Source organism: Perca flavescens, chromosome 20, assembly GCF_004354835.1.
Source record: "Perca flavescens isolate YP-PL-M2 chromosome 20, PFLA_1.0, whole genome shotgun sequence".
NCBI lineage: Eukaryota > Metazoa > Chordata > Actinopteri > Perciformes > Percidae > Perca > Perca flavescens.
The window spans coordinates 23,192,518-23,215,562 of NC_041350.1; the positions used below are offsets into that span (position 1 = coordinate 23,192,518).

The following is a 23,045-nucleotide window of genomic DNA, read 5'->3' on the forward strand; positions in this document are numbered from 1 at the left end:
GAATATAAAATAGCAATGAACTGTGGTTCTGTTTTTGTTTAAGGCTATTGGGGCAACAGACTTTTTTTCTTCAGCTCAAAGAAATCTTCTGTGTTTACATCCTGAAAGAAAAAAGAAAAACTCAAGCAGCCTAATGCAATATCCTGAGCAGCTCCTGCACACAAGGGGGGCCTGACTCCTGGAGAAATTTGATCCTGCATTGGGCCCTTTAAAGGAATATGGGATGAGTCTGTTGAATGGAGCTCAGAGTGAAGTCCCACTGAAGTCTGCGCTCCAGAGAAAAGCAAAGGACAAGCGGCAGCAGCAGCAGCAGCAGCAGCAGCAGCGGGACGGGGTAGCCTACGACACAAGACATGAACCACTGAAAAAAGAAATGAATGAGGAATGAGAGCGGGGAGAAAGTCGAAGTGAAGAAGTTATGAGCCGAATTGCGACGAATTACAGGGTAATGTGTCCGTGAGCGGGGGAAGCCGACTGAAGGGGGAGAGAGACAACAAAGTCACAAGGTAAAGTAGCTGTGAAGGACTCCGCTATAGAACCGAATTATCTCTTTAGCTTCTTCCATATCACACACTGCTTTTAATGCAGATACCAAGGGACACATTTAACCAAGACACACGAGGTTGGTTGGGACAAAAGCCGCAACTGCAGTTAAGTATTTTGAGAGATGTCTGAAGCTTGTTTGAAGTCTTTTTTTTTTTTTTTTGCTGACCAACGGTTTTACGGTTGCTACTATTCTACTCCGTGCGCGTCTGGCACACCTGTTCCTTGTGGCCTTTTTTGGACAAAATTTTGCCTTGAGGTAGCTCTAAAACACGTATTCAGGCTAGGCTATATTAAGTAGCCTATATATGTTAATCCAGACCAAAGGTAGGCCTACGTTTTCTTGTTTTCATTGTCATTTGCATGACTTTAGAGGAAACTGTGCACACATGCATGTTCTTCTCATCATTATGTGCATCTGGAGAGATACTGCTCCATACATCAATCTGACCCCTGCAGCATAGCTGTTACTGAACACCTTCCCACGCTAAAACACGAACACAAGATATATTCTAGTCTCACAAGGTATGGTTATAGCTGTCTCTTACTATAACTCATGCAAACAGAGCCTTTCTCCATGCCCCACACCCACAGTGCTCTGTGTGTGTGTGTGTGTGTGTGTGTGTGTGTGTGTGTGTGTGTGCAGGAGAGCTGCAGAGGTAGATGTTTACACCTCAGCGCAAAAGAATGTCATGGCCTGTACTTAAGGCTAAGACTGATAATTGTGATGATTGTGGTCAGTTTGCCGAGGCCTGTCATTAACCTGAGCTGGAAGAGAGCTGCAGGTTTGCTTGCTGGCAAAGGTTGGAGGAGAGGATGTGGAGGAAGGGAAGAGGGAAGGAGGGAAGAGGAGGGTGGGAAAGGTGCTGCAGGAGCAGAGGAGAAGAAGCGCAGGAGGATGGAAAGTGAGAGATGTTGGGAGGAGGAGAGGTGAGGCTAGCTAGAAAGAGGAGTAAGACAAGACCGATAAGATGATAAATGGCAGGAGGATTAACATGGGGTGTATTCATGATTTTAAAAAGTAGGCTGAAGACTGAAGCATTGGCCTCTGCAGTGCTTTAAATGTCTGATTTGAGTAACTGCTCAGTTGAAATTTTTTTTTTAATTATTACAAGATAATAAAAAGTAGGGCAAACGCTGTTATTTATAAAGTTTGAAAACATTCTCCTTTTGCACCACATAACATAAACCTCAACGTTTCTAAGAAAAGGGTCAAAGGTTAAGAAATGTGTAGCTGCTTTGGAGATTCCCCCCCTTATTTATAGGACTACATCCCAGCTGTACCATAATAGCGAGGCTCTAATTTAAACAAAAGTGTGAGGCCTACTTGACTGGATGGGAGTCAACAGAGGTCCCCTTTGTTAAACATATGGGGTCGCCAGGGAGAAGATAAGGCAATATTTAACACACCCATACTTGACTCCTTGAGCTCTTCGATAATTTGTCTTTGTCTGCTTTGGTACACAGAGATCTGCCACGCTGACACGAATCTGCAGCAACTGACCCAGATTTGCACACACGCACACACACGCACACAAGCACACACACACGCACACACGCTCCTGTGCTGTTTGATGGGAGTCTTTTATTTGATGGGGTGGAGGGATACCAAAACATGGGAAAGCCAAGTTGGACCTCGGCAGAGACAACAACAACGGGGATTTGAAATGTCTGGTGGGGATGATATCACTGAACCACCTAATCACTTACATCACCGCAGCTGCATGCTCAGCAGTGTGTCAGTGTGTGTTTGTGTGTGCGCACTCATGTGTCTGTTTCCAATCTATTTCAGTGTGTATCTCCATCTGTGTCTGAGCTCTGGTAAGCAAGCGCTGAAGAGTTACGACTGGCCTGGGAGTGTGTGTTTGAATACATGGTGATTAAGGAGGTTGTATTCAATGGAAGGACTGACATGAGAGTACTTGTGCTCCTTGCATCCTCGGAGTAAAGGTGCAGTCAAACAATCCGCTTTTGCGACAGACAGACAGACCAAAACGCCGCACACCGTCCCATCCAAATGATTTTATAACGATCTCTGATAGCTTCCATATTTTGAATAAAAACTCTTCTCGCTAGATATCAAATCTCACTCAGTCTGAGAAATAATACAATTTAACTGTCTGTGTAGTCAATGGAAAGCAGTTGTCGGTGATGGCAGGCGTAGAAACGATCCTGCTGGGATCGTTGCGGTGGCGTTTCCATTCAGTCGTCCTCCCCAGTGTTTGCTCTGGCCGCGGCTGCGTGCAAGTTCTCACAGCTACATAGAAGTAGAGAAGCTCCCAGGGCCTTTGTGTCTGTCTGCATCCAGGAGAGGACTCACCATTCTGGGCTTCGGCTCCCCCGTGCACCCCACACTCTGGGTGGCCTTAGTGTTACCAAACGTGGATCTACCATGCAGATCCTGGAAAGCTTGTTTTTGTTGTCTTGGCTTTTTTTTTTTTTCTCCCACCAGCATATTTCCAGCCTTGGCATAATGTGTCAGACAGAGGAGATACTGCAAGAGAGAATTATTATCATACATAGCAGTAGACTCAGTGGAAAATTGTCTTCTGAGTTTCTATGCTACATCCCACAATGGAGGGTTATGCTCATGCAAAAGGAGAAAATGACTCCAGTTTAAATGTTAGCTGCAACAAAAGCTACATTACTCCCACACACACACACAAACAGTGAAAATGAGCTCATTTGTGACAGGCCGGTGATGTGGGGTTGATTTTATCCTAATGCACACCGATGCAGAGAGGAGTTCTGGCCTTTTGTAACCTTTCGTTGCCTTCATTCCTCATTCTGCTCAGTAGAAAGTTTAACTTTACCCTTGCTGTTTATTCAGTTTGGTTCCTAGCACCGGTTGGCATGAACTGAAACCCTTATGTCCAACAAGAAGGGAGTGCTAAAGGAATCGTTCCGGGGAGAATTGGCATGGCAGTGCTGAGAGTGTTTAACCATTAAATGGTTTGAGCTCCTGGAGGAGGGCCTGGACTCGTCTGTCCTTGGTTGCCCCAGTGTGGCCCAGCACGGCTTATTCAAGCGGCCTGACTTCCCCTCTTCCCCACGCCGGCGGCTTGCTTTACTTAACCTTCATACCCTCCAGTCTGCCCTGGAGAGGGAGTGTGAGACGTCGGTAGATGAACCTTGACTGTTTAGCCTGGGCACAGCGGTCGGCTGGCGAAACCTCCACATGCATGACTTCTGTAATTTGTTTGCTAAGCCTGTATTTTTGAGCATGCTAATTGTAGGGAGTGCCATGGCGCAGTTATAGTTACTGGACTTTGAACGTCTGCTGTTCTGCTGACAGTGTCTGGCGGCACTTTTAGTCAGTCTGTCTGAATACTGCTTCACTTTTAAAACTTCTTTTAAACTTACCTACTTTCTTACTTAATGAAATGCAAAATCTCACACGTCACCGGGCTCTTGGGATTTATAACCCTAAAGCCGATTGTTATGGCTACTTTTACCTCAAGATAATCAGACTTTTATTGAGTTCACCTTTGTGAATGAGTATCTGCCCAGAGAAAAATAGCCACTAGTCAATCCTCCTCAGGTAAAAATAACCTCAGTGCCCCAGTTTCCCACATTCAGCACCCTGCCCATTCATTCTCACACATTCTTTCCTCCTTTCTTTGCCGAGGCGAGCTGACGGCCCCCCTCTCTAGCTGTGATGGGACTGTCATGCAGAAAGACACTATTGTGCTGCGCAGGATCCCGTTTCACTCTTGCCTTGTAATTAAGAAGGGATTGCATGGCTAGGGAGTTGTTGGGGGGTGGGTGGGGGGGACCAGGAGATTGGGTTAGTAGGTAATTTGGCTAAAAAGCAGAGCGCTGACCTGCTTTGTTGCTGGCAAGCCTGGGAGCCGGCACGCATGAACCCAACTCCCCCACTGACACAGAGCCTCCCTGCTGAGGTTTTGTTCAGTGTGTGTGGGCATGTGGAGGGACTGTGGACGAAAAGGAAAGAAAGATTCCGTCTGTGGCGATCTCTCTAAACTGTGTGTTTCTGCCTACAGACCACGTGACTCTGTGTATGTTTCTTTGGGGTTACAGTACATGTCACAGAGCAGTATAGAGAGTGAGAGGAAGCTTTCATTAAACTCGTGTCAGTGTGGACTCATCGTTGCTTTACTCACATTTCCCTCAGTGAATCATGGGAAGTGTGGTCAGCGAAGAGCATTTATAGAGGTTGAATCAATTTTTTTTTTTCTTCTGTAAATGAAAACAGGAGCTGGACTAGTTGAAGAAATACCTTCCCAGGATTATTTGTGTATCCTGTGTGGGCTGATACTTTTTCTGCCGTATTATTGTGGACAGAAAGAGATTTAGATTCAAGTTAAATATGACAAAGTTCATAGTTTCACAGCGTTTTCACAGCAAACTCAAATCAGACGAACCATATAGGAATGGGCGTGTGTTTATTGTCTTTCAGTACAGTCTGAGTCCAGAGGCAGAGCTCTGAATCCTCGCCATGGCCGACGTGCTGGAGAGCGGCGGCGGCGGCGGGTCAGGAGCTGTCAGAGTGGCCAGTGTGGATTGGCAGAAACGCTGCATTGCTCTGGAGATGCAGCTGCTGAGGTTCCGGCTCCAGGCGGGGAAAATCCGCGAGCTGCTGGCAGAGAAGGTAAGAGAGAAAATCATCACGTATGGTTACTAGAGCAAGCGGATGCTCTGCAAGTTCAAACGTGGTACTAAATATTTGCATCTAGAGGCTGCCAGGCGTAACTGTTGTGTAGCAAACTAAATGAGCGGGCATAACTAACAAAACTAAAAAGTAACGTTAAATATATCGCTAGCCCTAAAACTGAAGCTTGTGAGGCTGTGGTCTAAAGTTTAGCCCCTGAACTGCACTTTAGACTCTGAACCACGAGGGCACCCCATAGTTGATTACTAGTTTGAAACTTAGTAATGGATTTATGAATACCTGGAGCAACCCAGTCCTGATGAGAGTAGTTTATAACTTACCTCAGCAACTGTAAAGTCTGAGTGTAAGAAGAGCAGCATATATGTCATTTTCACTCAGAAAGTACCTCCAGCTCCTCCTGGGGGAACGCGGCATTCCCGAGACAGATGGGAAATATAGTTTGTCTAAGATATATGTAAATTGTGCTTGCGATCTCATCCTTTGCCTCCTTACCAAGAGCTGGAGACTGTAGCTGAGAGTTGGAACAAAGTTTGGCCTGTAAATTGTAAATTGTAAACTGTAAATTATCATTTATCATCATCACATCAACACATGATGGGATAGGAGGTTCAAAAAGATGAGAGTTTTAGTAAGATTTTGCCTGTTTTGTTCATCTTAAACTAGCTAATGATTGTACCTGACTCTGAGTTGGCATAAATAATGTAAAATGAACTAAATCTGTGGCTGTTTAAACTGCCGTACTACTGTGGAAATGAGTCATGCCACTCTGATCTGCAGTATAATCCATGCCACAAGTTATTCTGACTAAACACTGTCCAGATCTCACTGCCTCATCTTCTTCTTCTTTTTTTTCTGGCAGTGTTTTTAAGTGTTTTAAGCGCAAGGAGACTATTAAAGCATGTGAATCAGTTAGAAATACAGGTGTGGATGACTGTGTGTTTATGCGTGTGCGTAAAGACAGATGGGATTACTCATCTTATTTAGTAAACATTTGCTCCACTCATTCTGTGTCATCAGAGGTTGGCTTCAGTTTCAGCCAAGATGAATATTTAACATTGAATTCATCACTTCTGGTGCTTCCCCTCAAGTTGGGGGGAAATAACCGCCAGCCGCTGGCCAAAGGCTTGCAAAGTTGTGGCTGTTGTAAAGCCTAACTACTTAGACACTTTAGAAAGCAATGAGCTGTCGTCTGGAGATTCAGCTCTGTTCTGAAGATTTGTTGGAAAAAGAGCGCAAGTGTTTGGATTAGACGGAGGAGGAGTGAGTGTAGTAGCAGAAAAACACTTCTCCTGTCTTGATTTTTTCTTTGTAGCTTTACAAGTGGCTGTTCTTTTTAGACTCCAATAGTCCGGAGCTGCTTGTGTTTGGAGTGTCACAGCGCTTTGCTTTCTGTATCTCTAACTCTGGAGTGTGAGAGTGGTTCATCCAGTCAGTCAGCAGGATGTTTACAGGCCAAACATGTTTGTGATAAGAGCAGGACGACTCCCTGCTGTGTCCTCTGTCAGGTTCTGTCAGACCTCCAGCTCGTCCGTGAGAGCCCATCCAACACACACACACACACACACACACACACACACACACACACACACACACACACACACACACACACACACTCACACTAACTAACATTTATAACTGTGAGAAAATCTTTAATAAAGAAGTCTTCCACCACAATAATCTTGGAGGAGATTCTACACCAGCCAAAGGGATTGTTTACAAGTTGGCAACCTACATTAATAGTTCTTCTAGCTTATTACTGATTCAAAAAACATAAACCACACAATTTATAGGTCTTGTGATAAAGTATATTTTCTTATTTTAAACAGTCCCATTAAATGTAATTGATCCTACAAACAAGTATTGTCTGTATAGCAAAAGCCTGTAATTCCATTGTGCTTTAGAGCTCCATTGTTGTCCAACATCTATTAAAAACACATCAGTGGGCCACACTTGTTGCACTGGGTGACTTTTCCTTCCTTATGATGAACATGTAGCCTGGTGCCAGCTCTCTAAATCATCGCCCACAACTCCCATTTGTTCAGCAACTCAAATAGGTTTGGGTGTTGTGCTTATTGACTGCTGTTACTAGCAATTATTATAACTAAGTCAAAATAGCAACTCTGACTGTGAACTGCTCCTTTAGTAACCGCTACCGATGACGGAAAATGACATATGTGGGATGGATACATCACTCGGTATTGATTGATTAGTTTGAAATTACGCATATGAAAGAAGTGTAAAAATATGGCAATTGAGTCTGATTATCAGGCTAATGAACATGAGGAATTTAGTTTATTTTAGATCAGTCCTACATACATTGTTTTAGTGCTAAATGATACTAGAGCACCAAATGTGAATGGATCTGCGGCAGGAAAATAGTCCCCAACAAATGAACTATTTTTTTGAGTAAGATTTGCCGAAAACTAAAGCACCTAACTTACTCAGACTTTTTTCAATGAAAGTATATATTTGTGAGCTGTTTTTAAAGGTTTACGTCTTCAGTATGACATAAAGGGCATGGGGCTTTAGTGCCACAGACCGACGGAGTATGGAAGTCAGCATGTAATGATCGGTGGGATGATCAACGTAGTGTTGGTTTCGGTCTTTTTGTGGGATTCTTTTGACAGTAAGGAAAATACAGAATAATGCCAGCCTTATCCCTTAACATGCTAATAAAGACATTTGTTGCAACTTGCCTTGCTTTATTAACAAGTGGCACCCACATACACATTTATGTCCAGAGTACTCTTTTTACATAGCTACATGTTAGCTGTCCATTTCAGCCATGATGCCAAGAATAGAAGAGAGTTAAAGCTTTCTGAAAATGGACTAATAACTGTCCAGTTAATACCGAGCATACACAGTATTTATTGTTAAATGTTCTTTTTGGGCATGTTGCCAAGAAAATAGACTAATTAATCTCTTACTTTTTCTTTCACTCCTATTCTCATAAACACACACACGCACACAGAGTGCTAAGCATGGTTAAAGTGGAGGCCCGTGCTGCTGAGTGTGTCTTTGTGAGTCTTTTTTTTTGGGGGGGGGGGTGGGGGGTGCTGAGTGACTACCATGCCGTCATGTTATTACTGTTTGGAAAGTCTGCTTCACGCTCTTCATCTCCTCTTTTGCCAAGTTAGGAGTGTTTTACGCATTGACCCACTTTGGTATGGAAAAACATGAAAAAAAGAAAAAGTTGACATGGTTGCCTGTGACATGGCATTTATCCCCACAGGCTGACTATGAGCGAGGGAGAAGAGGGAGAAGGAGATGCCCCATTTGACTTGTGAGGAGTTTAACAGGGCGAGTACTCCATTGAAGAGGATTCACTGTGGATTAGGAAAGTGCAATCGACAGCTGGTGGACCATAAAAACAGAAACCTCTCCATACAGAAAGAAGTGGAAGCGACTGGGAGAGGATAAAGGTTATTTTCTGGGGCAGAAGTGACACTTTATAATGAAAACATTATTGTCACAATACTGGACATGTTTTTGTACAAATCAAAACATCCAGAATACAGTAACTAATGAATCAAGCATTGACAGGGAATGGCCTACAAGAGAAGAGGCTTGCTGTCAAAGTACATTGAGGAAATGTATCCAGAAAGTTTGGTTTAGCATTTCAAATCTCTTTAGGCTGTCCCACAATATAGAAATACCGTAGTCAGTGGAATTTCTAAATTGGGTGATATTCCCACTTCAAGGTTTACTTTCATTACTCGGATAATCTAATTCTGGACAAATTAGATGAATCTCCTTCATAAGCCTTAAGTGGCTTTTAGGAACAAAACACTGTTGTTTGGTTCAGACCAGTGCAGAAAGGCCACCAGGTTCACGTAAGAGTGTATAAACATTTATTTTAATGAGAGGATTTGTTTGGATCAGTCTGTTTTTATGCTAGCTTTTTTGTAGCCTGCATTACACCCTGTGAGGGTTCTTGGTCATTTTTGTATGACTACTTCATCAGGTTTCTCCAAGAGGGTAAGCGTCTGTCAACAACCAGTAGGTCCTATGGCGCCATTTTGATGCTACCAAACGATCACCCGACGTTAGCATCCCATTGACTGCCATTCATTTTGACGTCACTTTCACAGCGAATAACTTTACATCTGAAGCGTTTAACCCTCTTATTATGTTGAAAAAAAATTACATTAATGATGTTACGGGTCAAAATGACCCGTACAGTGTAAATACACTCAAAACAAACTTTTTTTCCTCATCACAAACATTTTTTCCCCCAAAACTGTTTTTACCAATTATTTAGTGAAAATATTTCCGGTATACACTTGCATATTCCATGCATAGCTAGATTTGGCATCCTAGGATGCCCATATTTTGATGCCAAACTTGGCAGGCTTGTTGGGCATGTACTGTCAGAAGGGACAGCGCCCCCTGAATGGAACAAGGCATTCGTCTACAGTGACATGGGGACCAGTATTGTACAAGACAGGTACAATTTTGACCCATTTATCCCATACATCTCTGATCTCAGCTAGTTTGTCTCTTTCACGTCGACCAGCTCTAGTGTTGTGGAACACCCAAGCTTTCGTATGAATTGACTCCAAAGACGTTGTTGTTAGAAATATTGGCCTTCCACTCTCGTCATTCCACAGACTGGCACTTGCTTCTCCCTTTGACTTGTACACTCCAGCTAATACTATTCAATTTAATTCAATTCAATTTGATTTATAGTATCAAATCATAACAAAAGTTATCTCGAGACACTTTACAGATAGAATAGGTCTAGACCACACTCTATAAATTCCAAAACCCCAACAATTACAGTAATTCCCCCAAGAGCAAGCATTATCAGTGGCTGTTGCGACAGTGGCGAGGAAAAACTCCCTTTTAGGAAGAAACCTCGGCAGACCCAGACTCTCGGTAGGCGGTGTCTGACGGGGCCGGTTGCTATGTGATGAACAGTGGCAAATAATAGTCACAATAGAGATAATGGAGCAGTGACTTCGAGGTAGTCATGGAAGTTCATGTCATAGCAGGGCACATCGTGTCATACTGAGTAGTGCAGTTTCCAATACCGGATCCTGACTACTCTGTGCGTATGAACATCACAGCAGGGTGTTGCGAGATGTAACGTGGCGCTGCAGAGCATGGGTGGATGCTGCAGACGCAGCAGGACTAGAATTTCAGCGTATGCATGCAAGTCCATCTGATCCAGTGGCTTCCATTTCTCTTGAAATACACACCTCCCCTACAAGTTGGTAATGTCCACTATGATCCTATCTGTTGGTTGGGATATGAAGAGATGAAATGGTAATTGAATATCATCAACTAGTGTGGCAGAAAATCTTGTGGGGCTTGGAGTCATTTTGATGACAGTCAGTCAGTCTATGTGGTGATGTTGACCATTTTATGTTACCATCTTTAGCTGTCCATGTTGAGGATGATTGCTGCCCATTGTTTTCAGCTAATGTAGAGACTACACCCGACTAGTCCCCTGAATCCTCTTCATCATAGGAAAATTCACAATCCGGATCGTCAATAGCATTGTTCTCGGTCTCTGAAAGATCCTCTGACTCTGAAACATCTTCCTCTACATCACTATTACCATCAAAAATCTGTGCTAAAACTTCTTCAGTTGCAAACCTTTTGGAGCTCATTTTGTAGTGTGCGTGTCAAAGAGATGACATTACAACAGAGAAGAGGACAAGCGCGAGAAAGCTCCTCCTCCTTTACACCCACACACACACACACACACACACACACACACACACACACACACACACAACAAACACACACACACACACACCTGGTTCTAAATGGGTGTTGAAAGTCTCCGGGTCAAAATGACCCGCAACATCATCTTTGTATACAAACTCTGAACAGACATTCCACTACACATCAGTGTGTCCAGATTTTATGAACAAGTTCATGACCCTAAATGAGGAAATGTCATACAATTTCATGAAGAAAAAGATAGGTTAACCAGTATTTTGGTCAACACAAAAACACAAATGGGTCAAATTGACCCTTAACATAATACGAGGGTTAAAGACTTTATTTGTCCATTGTCGACATTGTATAAAAGGCTCCATTACCTTGTACCTCATGTTATGGCTCCGTAGCAGACGTTTTTGTAAAAATAGGCTAACGATTGTGTCATAACTGAGTACAAATGTAAAATTTCAAGCCAAAAGGAATACTTGGAATTGATGGTGGAGGTAAATATTCATGAAAAAGGACAAGTTTGTGAACGGGCAACACAGATTTTGATAATCAACAACTAAACACGTTACACACTGGACCTTTAATGATTAAAGTGGATTTAATAGAAAACCACTGAGGCAATATTGTCATCAGAGCATTATACATTACTTGTTGGCGTATAGTATTTAAGTGTTGATGTCCCACATAGTATCCACACTGCGTGATGCCTTTATTAAGTGTGTGAAACCTTTATTTTACTCTCTCAATCAGTGTCTTATTCCTCTTTTCCCTTATCTGTCCACCCCCCTACTCCTCTTGTACAGGAGTTTTTTTTAACATTTAATGATTGAGCTGGAATCATAATCAACCGTCAACTGCGCACAAGGGTTAATGTTTAAAGCTAAAAGGCAAGTGAAGCACTCAGTGAACGGATTTCACAGTGAAACCACCTTCTCTACTAAATGAATTTTTCTGGCTCAAATATTGATACAATTAATCACAAACTTAACACAGATCTCCAGTATTTACATAACTGGTTGCAAGAGAATCATTTAACACTTAATATCAAGAAAACAGAATGCATGTACTTCCATTCATCTCTGAGACATTTATCCATATCCAATCCCATCATGTTTTCTAATCAAAAACTTTCAGTTGTATCCACTTTAGGGGTGGGAGATATTGACAAAAATGAATATCTCGATATTTTTTTTCATTATCTCGATATTCAGACGATATTTTTGAAATCCTTCTAGAAGTTAAAAGAAGCCCTGTTCGGAGGCTATTTTGGTGGTTCTCTTGGGAAAATGTAAAAGCAAGATGAAATCATAACAATAAACAAAGGGCTCTGTTCTGTAACATATTGCACACAACCATGTCCTTATTGTAAGCAGTCTTGGAGCTGGGACAGGGCCGGGTCAGACCAGGTTCTGATAGTCCTTCTACTTGGCTGTATAGTCCTTCTGACCGGGATTTATGCTGGGATCAGGAGTTGGATGTGATCTGACTGGCCCAGGTGAGGGAGAGGTGCAGTTCTCTGTGCTTTCTTGATGTTAGAGTATACATGGTCTAGTGTGTTCTTCCCTCTAGTAACACAATCTATATGCTGGAAAAAGCTGGGGAGTACAGACTTTAAGTCCCCTGTATCCCGTATCCATCGCGCTGCAGTTTGTTCACTATGGTTAGCAGTGAACCAAACTTTTGCTAACGTTAGCATCGGGGGCTATGTAGACAGCAGTGTGCTGTTTTCGGAGTAAATACAATGGTCAGTATATTACCGACAGGGCCCCAGGTCAGGTGAGCCGTGCTGGGCAACGATCCTGCAGTTGGTACTCCATTCATTGTGCACAAAAATGCAGTCCTCCGCCTCTGGTCGTGCCGGAGTTATTTTCTCATTCTGCCGGTAGATAGCTAGCTCGCCGTGCTAGCGCCAACAACAACCTGGAGGGCTCGGTCAGGCTATGTCCTCCGGGATGTTATGAGCTGCCTGGAAGGCTCTCGTAACGGCTGTGTTATATCGTGGTCCTGTATTGATTAGTGCAGTGTGGCTGTACGTACTTGTATAAATATACACCGACAGGAGAGCCGCTGGTCAATCGCGCACCGCCATCTTTGTTGACATGAGTGAACGTCATAACGCACAGGTAAGAACTAGTAGCAGCTTACTCTCGTGCGGAACGATCGTGATTTTGTACAAAAAATACAGTCAAACAAACCCTAAAATCGCTACATATAATTGTTTAGAAGGTTATAGTGTGCGTTATTTGTTTTCTCTTTAACTTCCTTCAGCTCTTTTCATGTTTGGGGGGTCGGATTGTACAAATTATGAAATATTCAATATCCCAATTTTGCATATTGTCCAGACAACAATTTGGATATTATCGTCTAAACGATATATCGTCCACCTCTAATCCACTTATAAGTATCTTGGAGTCTCTCTTGACTCACATCTTACTTATTGTGAGCATGTCCGAACCTTAACCAGAAAGTTAAACCAAAAGTTATTTGTTTATAGTAAAATTAGACCATTTTGCTGCTCTCTGTCTCAAAGACTTATCTTCATGCCATCATTATGTCCACTTTGTCGTATTGTTTACCTGTTTGGTCACTTACAACAAATCAGATTCTTGAACCAGTAATAAGACTCTATAACAAAGCCTATAAGCTACATGTTAGGCTTCCTGGATGGACTCACCGCTGTACTGCACTATCTTTGTGTAATGCCTTGACATTTGAGAATTATAAATTAAGCCTTGGGATAAAACTGTATTATCAAATTTTAAATGGTCACACTGTAGCTGCTCTGTCTAAGTTGGTTCCAAAACCCAGTTCAAGGTCCAAGCGCATTATGAGATCTGCTACAAATGGACTTTTGCCTTTACTGGCTTTTAGAAACTGTTATGGACAGCATTCTTTTTTCTATGTGCTCAGTAAAGTCTGGAATGACATTCCACAGCACATCAGAACTTTAACGTCAATAACATCATTTAAATTAACATTTGCTCGCTATTTAATGGAGAGGTTTACCTGCGACCATTAAGTCAGCTTTATGGCTTTGCCCTGTTGCTCATTCTCCTGGTCTGTGTGTTTGTTACTGTTTCTGTCTAGGAGTTTTTGTTGTGTATGTGGTGTTTATGTTCTGCAGAGCAGGAACCTGCTGAAAATCTGTTTTACACTGAGTCAGGCCCGATTGTCTTTAATCTTTTCCTGTTTAATAAGTAAAAAATGAAAATGAAATGAAATGAAAATGACAGATTTAAATAATCAGCCACCGGCAAAATCCGATCTATAGGATCAGCTCAGGTCAGTAAGTTTCTGTCAGTAACAGTAAACAGGTATTTAGCTGTGACAGATCTGTTAGCTGTCTGAGAAGCAGATGATCTATAGCCTTCTGTTATCTTCTCTCCACCTCCCTGGATATTATCATAGGCACACAACAAGTCCCTCTGGAATCCATGCTAAGACAGAGGAGGCCGATGCTCCGCGTCCCCACAAGATTATTCTGCAAAACTCTACGCAGAAACAAAGTAAAGGATAAGGTGGTAGGGCTGTGCAGTTAATTGAATTTTAATTGCAGTTTCAATTTTGGCTTCTAACAATCACAAAAACAATGTATTTGAGAAAAACTGTTATTTTTCACATTACGTTTGGCAATTAAACTCTTATTTTGTCTTGTGCATTAACTGTTTCACTTTTTTTTAAGTTAAAAAAATGCAACATCTTTCCAAAAGTCAATGAGTAATCATGTTAAATAATCGTGATTATGATTTTTTCCCATAATAGTACAGCCCTATAAGGTGGTTATATTCTATGTTTTAGTTATTGTCAATACATCAAATGAAAAGACCAAAACCAACAATGCATTAGTCTCTCTACCTACTTTCAAGGATGTCTATGACTCCCTCTGTTCCTACTGAAGATTTACATCTTTAAAAACAGGGCACAAATGTACGTTTTCATCTTTAAGGATGGCCAAATAATTTCCCAGGTGGACACCGTAGATTTTAGCAAAAATGACTCAAACGAGTAAATTTGTTTGGGACTATTTTAGCTGCAGATTTGGTGCTCTATCTGTTATTTACGGCAGCCAAATATATATATATATATATATATATATATATATATATCAATTCATTGTTGTTTTTAGTCTTTTAATGGGATTTGTTTACAGTAAAAAAAAAATACAGAATATCATGAGACTTTTCCCTAAAGTCTGGCAATATATGCAACTCAAACTGCTAACACAAAGCTTTACGAAACATGACTCCCATCTTATCCATTTTCAGCCCCCCCTCAGCAGCAGAAGCTCTTGTCTTGCACTGTGGTCTCACAGATGCTGGATTGCAGGCATAGTTCTGCTCAGCGAATCACGCCACAGTTTGACTTTGCAGAAACTACATTGATAGAGACAGACCGGGAGATAACCTGACAGCACTAACCTACACAGTCTGTATCCATATCTGATTTTTGTTTGTTACCATCAGGTCACCCATTTGATCACTCGGACTGAGTAGGAGCTCAAGGCAAAGATGATGTGTAACAGTGATTCCCAAACACGGGTACTTGTACCCAAAGAGGGTACTTCTGCAGTCACCAGGGGGTACGTGGAAATCATTAAAGGCATACAAATTCCCATTTCATTATACAATATTACATCTGCATATTGTTTCAGCTGGAACATAATGCACACTACAGTACCTGCTGCAATTGAGAGTTCATACAAATGAGTTTGCTAAAATAAATAGATAAACAAAAGTTTGCTAAAAGTAATGTTAATGACTACACAGTTTCAATCATTACTGTAGCTGAAATCACTAGATAAAATAGTTAGTAAACAGGAATAAACAGATAAATATTGGATGAATGGTGAAATAGTTAAAAAAAAGGAAGGGTTTAAAGAGTTGACTAATAGCTGAAAGTATTGGATAAATGGTTGAAAGAGTCAGCTAAAAGTAAATAATACACAGTTCAAATAGTAAACCAAAGTAATGTATCAAAGTTAGCTAATGTTAATGGATAACAGTTAAGATCGCTAACAGCACTGGATTGTCAGGTGAAAGAGCTAAGAGTAACTGATAAACGGTTGAAACTTCCGGCTTCTGCCACTAGAACAAATCCAAACTTGACCAAAGAAAACTAATGTAAGAACGTATGATAATAATGTGGGGCGAATGGGTGGTTCACCTGGTTGGGCGTGCGCCCCATGTGCAGAGGCTTGGTCCTTACTGCAGCCGCCAAGGGTTTGGTTCTGGCCTGGGGGCTTTTGCTGCATGTCGTTCTCCCTCACCCTCCCCATTTTCCTGTCTGCAGCTGTCCTTTCTAATACAGGCCTAAAAAATACCCCAAAAAAGAATCTTAAAAAAAGAATATATGATATTGTAACAACATGAAATCATTTGGAACGTGACAGGTGGTGTTGAGTTCATCTGATAGGGCTGTGTGGCACCATCTTAAAAACAGTTGCTATCCACTGATATATAAGTCTCCTCTTTCTACCCACAAAAAGAAGCCACTTGAAGCCCAGTTGTGAAGCTAAAGCTGTTCCCTGCATTAACTTTGTTAGAAGCTTCTCACTCCTGCTACCCCAACCATTTGTTCCTGTGAACTCAGTAAGGTCGAGGTCCAACCACCTCCACCTCCTGACCTCTAACTTGTCTTTAAACTGGATGTGGCAGCGTTTTAGGCTGTCTGAAGGCTTCTTCTGATGACCATCTCTCACATCTGTTTTACATTGTGACTTCTTACTTACTTTAAATTCACCTAAAGTGCTTGCCTTCCTCTCCTATGTATTGTTTTTGAATGGAGGACAAATTTGTGTTTGCTCTTTGGCTCAAGCTCGGTAAAGAAGACTTTGACTCACGATGAAGGCTTTTGACCCGGAGGTGAGGAGTCATTCAACCACTAACCATCAACATGCGCTCTGGCTTTAGTGAGTGTTAATCTGGCTGCAAGGAAAGTTAAAATGTTGTGAGTGGTGGATTCTGGGAATCAGGGGGCCTTTTAAGGAGGCTACAAGAATGGGGAAAGACAGAAAAGAAACAAAGGGAAAGGGAAACAAAGATGACGCGAGGAATTCAAATGCATCTCGCAAGCAGAGTGAATCCATTAGTATGTTTGTTCTCCTTTCACCTGGGTCACTGAACTCAGAAAAAAGGGAGCCCTGGGTTGAAAAGTAGTGTGTGTGTGTGTGTGTGTGTGTGTGTGTGTGTGTGTGTGTGTGTGTGTGTGTGTGTGTGTGTGTGTGTGTGTTGAGAGAGAGAGAGGGTACTTGCAGATGTGTGCATACTTGCAGGATGGACAGTGTTTGCCTTTGAAAGCATGAGTATGCATGCTTGCACAAAAGGTGACGCAAGCTTGTGCACACACGCATAGTAGCATTCTTCTATCCAATTGTTGTTTGACCGGCGGTAGAAAGATGTTCAGCCTCCACTGAGGGCCTCTCTGCTGTCTGCCTTGTTAAACAGTCAATTATTTGATTTTTACAGAAGATCATCTTGTCCTGCTTCTTCTCTCTGTCTCTCTGACTCAGCTGATGCTTTCCTTCTTGCGAAATTCAAATTTTCATTTTTCTTTCTCAACCATTTGTTACAGCAAGATTTCTTGATTAGGACTACAGTTGGTTTGTTTAATATTCCCACTACAAGAATCTTTTAAATGTCTTCCCTATGGCAGCAGTGATTGATGAAGGATTAATAGTGTCTGCATGCATGTGTAGGTGTATGTTTGCGTAGACTTCTGGCTTGGTGGTCTAACTGTCTAATAGGGCCTTTTGTGGCAGGTTATGGGATGTGTCTTGCCAGAACCTGTCGTTCTTGGCTGTAGGTGTTTTTTCTTACTCTAAAATGTAACTCTTGAAAATTGGCTGATGATTGATGCATTCAAAACCATTGTAACCTGTGTTGTCTCTATTCCAGATGCAGGAGCTGGAGCAGAGGGTGACCGAGGCCGACCAGCGGGCTGAGAGTGCTGAGAAACAGGTAGAGAGGACTTCTCATCCTATAGCCTTTACAGCATGTAACATATTAAAGGATAGGTCAGCTACACACAACTGTTTGTCAAAGCACTAAGCACTTACTGTACACCAAAGCTCTCTGAACATGCTATTAGCGTTTTTTTGGAGGGTTGCACTTCCAATGTTTGATGACGTCTAGGTCTTGTTCCTTTTGAGTTTGAATGCACTTTTTGTAAGTCGCTTTGGACTAAAGCATTTGGCAAATGAATGTAATGTGTATATAATCCACCATATTACCACCATCTGGCTAAACGGTTGGCTTGTTAACAACCTGTGTTAACACCTAACAGCTTGTGTTTGCTTTTTTGCCCGGTTGGAATATGTTGTCGCACTTTTGTCAAGTTATTAGACCTTAACAATTACTTTGGTAATTTCAGTGTCCTCATAACTGACAGAAATGATAACCAAAACTACATAGATAAGACCTAAGTTTTTAATCAACCAGAATTATCATTTTAAAAAGTAAAAAACATACCATAATAATTAAACACAAGCCAAGGCCGCAGCCTCATTTCTCTCCCTCAACAAATAAATGTATTGCATTATTTTTAACACATTAGAGCTTTAGCGCGTTAACGTTTTGATATAATGAATGTCCGTTACATTCAAGCCATTGTCAGATGAATTGCAATCAATCTCACCATTCTCTGTAACTGGGTTAGTTGGTATTACACCTGAGTCAAGCCATCTACCTAAGGCAGAATCTGATAGCATTGCGTGTCTTACTCTTGTCGCTAGACGGCTGATTTTGATAAAATGGAAAGACGGCAAACCCCCAACATTTACACGCTGGATCAAAGATGCCCTTTATTTTCTCAAACTTGAAAGAGTTAGATACTCTTTGAAAGGATCAGCAAATAAGTACAATAAGATGTGGGAACCTTCCTTAGATTATGTTAGGGAACAAATCACATTACCTGACTCCCAGTAGAATGAGTAGAGACAAGCTTTATATTTTATTTTTCATATGTGGATATGTATGGAAGTAATGTATGAGGCAGTAGTGTTAACCATACTGCAGTGTCTGTAGACAGTGGTGGTGTTAGTGGTGTCAATACGTTCAATGTAAGAATGTCTCCTTGAAATGAACAACATGTCATGTTCATGTTGAATTGCAATAATAATGATAATAAAGACAATAAAAAATTTTAATAAAAAATAAGTTGCTACAAAGCTAACTAAGGCTACACACAACTCTCTCTGTATTTCTCAGTATGGCTATGTTCAGAAGATTGTGGCATCCGGTGACTTTCCCGCACAGAAACTAGAGTGAAGATAATGACCTCTTCTGAGTCCATCATGTTTTTTTAATCCTCCGTGACCTCCTTGGCTACAAGGGACTGCGTGGAGGAGGGGTGGGGCACGTGCACGATCACGGAAGGCTTGTATCATGTGGACGCTCAGACAGTTTTGTTGTCATTACTTAGAATTCCTCATGAGGGCGACAGAAACTACGCACTATAGCTTTAAGTGGTTTGACAAAGAAATCAGGTGACTTAAATCAGTGTATTTAACTCACTCACAGACTTTGCTCAGTTTGTATTTGAGAACAATCCATGTGCTAAGAAAGGTTGTGAAGCTTGAATTAAGTTTATTTTTAGTCAAACTACAGCACTCAAGATCAAGAATAAACTTTCCTGCTCTTAACATTGAGTAATGTAAGAAGGAATCCTAAAATTGGGATCCATAAAGTCACACAGTTAAATTTTGTGTTTTTGAGTAGGAGTCGACCTTTGATGGGACTTTAAAAAAAGGATAAGAAACTTCCTACAGTACAAATCACACCTGCTCTGTCTCTATTGCTCTTGTGTTTATTCTCCCATTTGCTGTCATTACTGGCCGTTCCAGGTGTTTTCTGTAGGTGGTGATTGAATGCCCTTTCTTTAAAAACAAGCCATACCTGAGGGCTTAGAAAGCTTTTTATTGTCAGAGTTGGCAAAAAGTATCCTCAGTGTTTTCTGTAGGTTTGTCTGTTGCCCATCAAAACTACACAAATGCAAATTTCAGCTTTCTTTTGGCTGTTTGCATTCACTCTTCTAATTATTACATTTCAGATTCATGTCATGGAAGAAAAGCTGAAGTCTGCAGACATACAAACCAGCGAATCAGAGAGCTCGTTGTACAGAAAGTATCAAGACCTGAGCAATCAGGTTCAAGAAAAAGATGCTGTAATAAAGAAATTAGAGGTGCAGCTGGAAAAACAGGTACGGACAGAGCCATCAAGATGAAGAACAGAAATATCCATGTATGTTCATAAAATGTAGGTTGAAATAATTCACAAACCCCATTTTCTCTGGCTGCAGATCTTAGTCAGAGCCCAGGAGGCAAAAAGTATTGAGGAGAAGGCTGCCAAGATTAAAGACTGGGTCACCTTCAAGCTTAAAGAGGTAAGCTCACACATGTAGACATACACTCAAGTAAGAGCCTCTGGGAAAGCCCTCACACTGCTCAGAGACATCAACTGTGGCAACAAGACACGCTTATGATTAAAAGTGTTTAATCTACAGCTGTTTATACTGTTAGAGAATTTAAAAATCCTTATTTAACAATGATGATGCATGTATCTCTGTAATTAAGCCGATTTAACCCTTGTGTTGTCTTTGGGTCAAACTTGACCCGTTCTCAAAATGTCTATCTCAGAAAAATGGGTTTCTTTTTAACTACCTAATTTTAATTACCCAAAAATAACATGGATGGATGATCCCATACAACGCGCTTCGCGAGTACAACAAAATATCGGATCTCTACTTTCATTGAATTTTGGGTGTTTTATTACATTTTTTAGCATCTGAAAAAAAAAGTAAATGTTTCGGAACAGTATCCTCACTGAACGTTGACCCTTCTGTGATTATCCTTCCTTTAATATTAGTCTAAATAATTCATAATTTCTGGTTCTTTAACTCAATAATTAGGTATAGTTTCCTATAAATTAGGTTTTTAATTGACCATGAATTCCAAAAATAAGTGTAAAACTATAGTGGTAGTAAGTTGGTGTTAGTGGTGTTTATACAAAGTAGTGAACAGAGGCGTTAAACGTAAAAAAAAGCGCCAAAAACATTGAAAAAGGCGCCAAAAGTGTTGGAAAAAAGAGACCAAACCATCACAAAAAGTGTTGATTTTGACTCAGAAGACAACACAAGGGTTAAGAGGCATTAGCACTTACTTGGAAATTATAATCACAATATCAGCTTTAAAATTAAAATAAAAGTTCATTGGTTTCAGTAAGACATTTGTGTATATGGCTGCTAAAAGTTGTCGTTGAAGATATACAGTATATGTGCTTTGTTGCAGATGGAGCAAGAGAACCAGCAGCTAAAAATGGCCAACCTGAAGCAGACAGAACAGATAATGTTGCTGCAGGAAAAACTACAAGGTGAATACCAACAGAAGCAATGGCGTTAAAAATAATTGTGCACTGTTTATTTGGGCTTTGGGATTCCTTGCTTATAATATTGTGGACATTTTCAGTATTTTGAAAGCTTTTTTTTGTTAACAGTAAAAGGTAATTTAGGTAAAGTGATGATGTATCTGTTGTGGGAAAGAGAGTGAGTTACTGGTGTTGTCTTTCTCCTCCAGCTCTCTTAGAGAAACCTGCATCCTCTGGATCCCCTGCCAACTCCCCTGTAATGAATACCCACCTGGTGCCCAGCAGTCCGCAGTTTCCTCCCAGCAGCCCCGGCACACCACCTGCCCAAGATGACAGCTGGAGACAAGCAGGTCCCCGGGGAGCCGCCTCTAATACCAAGACCTCGCCGACAGGTGTGCTGCCCTTAATGCATATTATCTTGGGATAGGTGGTAGGAAGCTTTTTGAAGCAATGAGCGTGTTCTTTAATTTAATCATCAACTGCTGCTTTGAGTGAGACGCCATCGCAACAATTGATTTTATAAGTAGAAACGTCCTCTTAAAAGTGGCTCTTTAAAGGTCTTAAGCTACTCAAGTTACTCATAATTACAGCAAAGAAAATGTCAAAACACACAATTTGCCCATAGACTTTAACTTTTCCCATTTTTCCTCCGTTGATCCATCTGTACTTAATGCTCTGATTTTAGTTCCTCCATCATTAAATAAACTTCTTCCGTGTTGCCCTCTCATGTCATCATAGCCCAAGATCTCTGTTGAAATATATTTATTTATGCATATTTAGTTATGTAGCAGTTAAACGATTATTGTCCAGACCTCTGCTGCTCGTACGAATCAACACATATTTTTGGTGAAGTATTCCTTGGAGTACCATCAGTTCCTCCATGGCATGTAGACTTTCTCAAATGTTGATAATCTGTCTCCTCAGATGTGAAAAGGACTCCTGAACAGTCCAGTAAATTGATTTGTTTCGGAGACCTTGGAGCCCACGATGCTGTCTCTCAGGCTCGGAGCAGGGAGGGCCCCAGCAGCCCTGTTTCCATCAGTGGACCAGAGCTCCCAGTGGGCCCAGAGGGTCAGGCAGGGGGCTCTGACAGAGACAACTCCTCCGATGAGCTCAACAGCAAGTTCCGCTCTCAGTGCCTTCACTCATCCTCTTCCTCTTCGTCTTCGTCCTCAGCCTACGAGATGGCCCACGGATCGAGCTCCCCAGAGTCGTCCCTCAGAATATCACCCAGAAGCCCGCTCCTGTCGCGCTCCCCCTCCACCAACAACCCCTTCCCCAATCCTTCTTTTCACCAGTCAGGCGCCAGCATGACGCTACCTAAAGTACGGACTCCGCTCACCCCCAGAGACAGCATCCAGCTGGTGAAGAAGCATTACAGCCAGCCGCAGCCCAGCCTGGACAGACTCCACCACCTCAACGTTAACATAGACATCATGACCCCATCCTCCACTTCCTCCACCCTCAAGAGCACAGGCACCACCACCTCGCCCTTCTCGCAGGTTGTGGAGGAAACAGACATTGACGACGGGCTTCCTGACAGCATGGACGGGGTGGTGGAGGGGTTGGGATCAGAGGAGCCATACCGGGATGGAGTCTCCTTTGTGGGATTTCCAGAGGAGCTGGAGCGGCTGGATCCACCGCCAACGCCTCCTTTACACCGCTTCCCTTCATGGGTATGAGAGACCAGCATTATATATATTCACCTTTTACATTTTGTTTTGTTTTATGCAGTTAAAATCTTACCTGCAAGCATGAGCAATTCAGTTGGATCCATTATCTTTTTGTTTTTCGGTCACTGTGGCTTAGAGTTTTCTTTCTTGTGAGCG

At 41.8% G+C, this 23,045-nt stretch overlaps 1 protein-coding gene across 4 annotated transcripts in view; it reads left to right on the forward strand.

Moving 5' to 3' along the window:
• Positions 1-255: 255 nt before the first annotated feature.
• plekhh1 (pleckstrin homology domain containing, family H (with MyTH4 domain) member 1) overlaps positions 256-23,045 on the forward strand; it is a 44,802-nt gene continuing 22,012 nt past the window's right edge. The window contains exons 1-8 of one of the 4 annotated variants that reach the window (XM_028566785.1): positions 256-506; positions 4,964-5,155; positions 17,752-17,814; positions 19,904-20,053; positions 20,153-20,236; positions 21,141-21,222; positions 21,426-21,608; positions 22,141-22,892. In XM_028566785.1, the coding sequence (XP_028422586.1) occupies positions 5,003-5,155; positions 17,752-17,814; positions 19,904-20,053; positions 20,153-20,236; positions 21,141-21,222; positions 21,426-21,608; positions 22,141-22,892 (1,467 nt within the window). In that variant the 5' untranslated portion in view covers positions 256-506; positions 4,964-5,002. Of the gene's footprint in view, positions 507-4,963; positions 5,156-14,311; positions 14,365-15,321; positions 15,438-17,751; positions 17,815-19,903; positions 20,054-20,152; positions 20,237-21,140; positions 21,223-21,425; positions 21,609-22,140; positions 22,893-23,045 lie in introns of those variants that run through there. The other 3 variants (XM_028566786.1, XM_028566787.1, XM_028566788.1) reach the window with 3 other exon arrangements.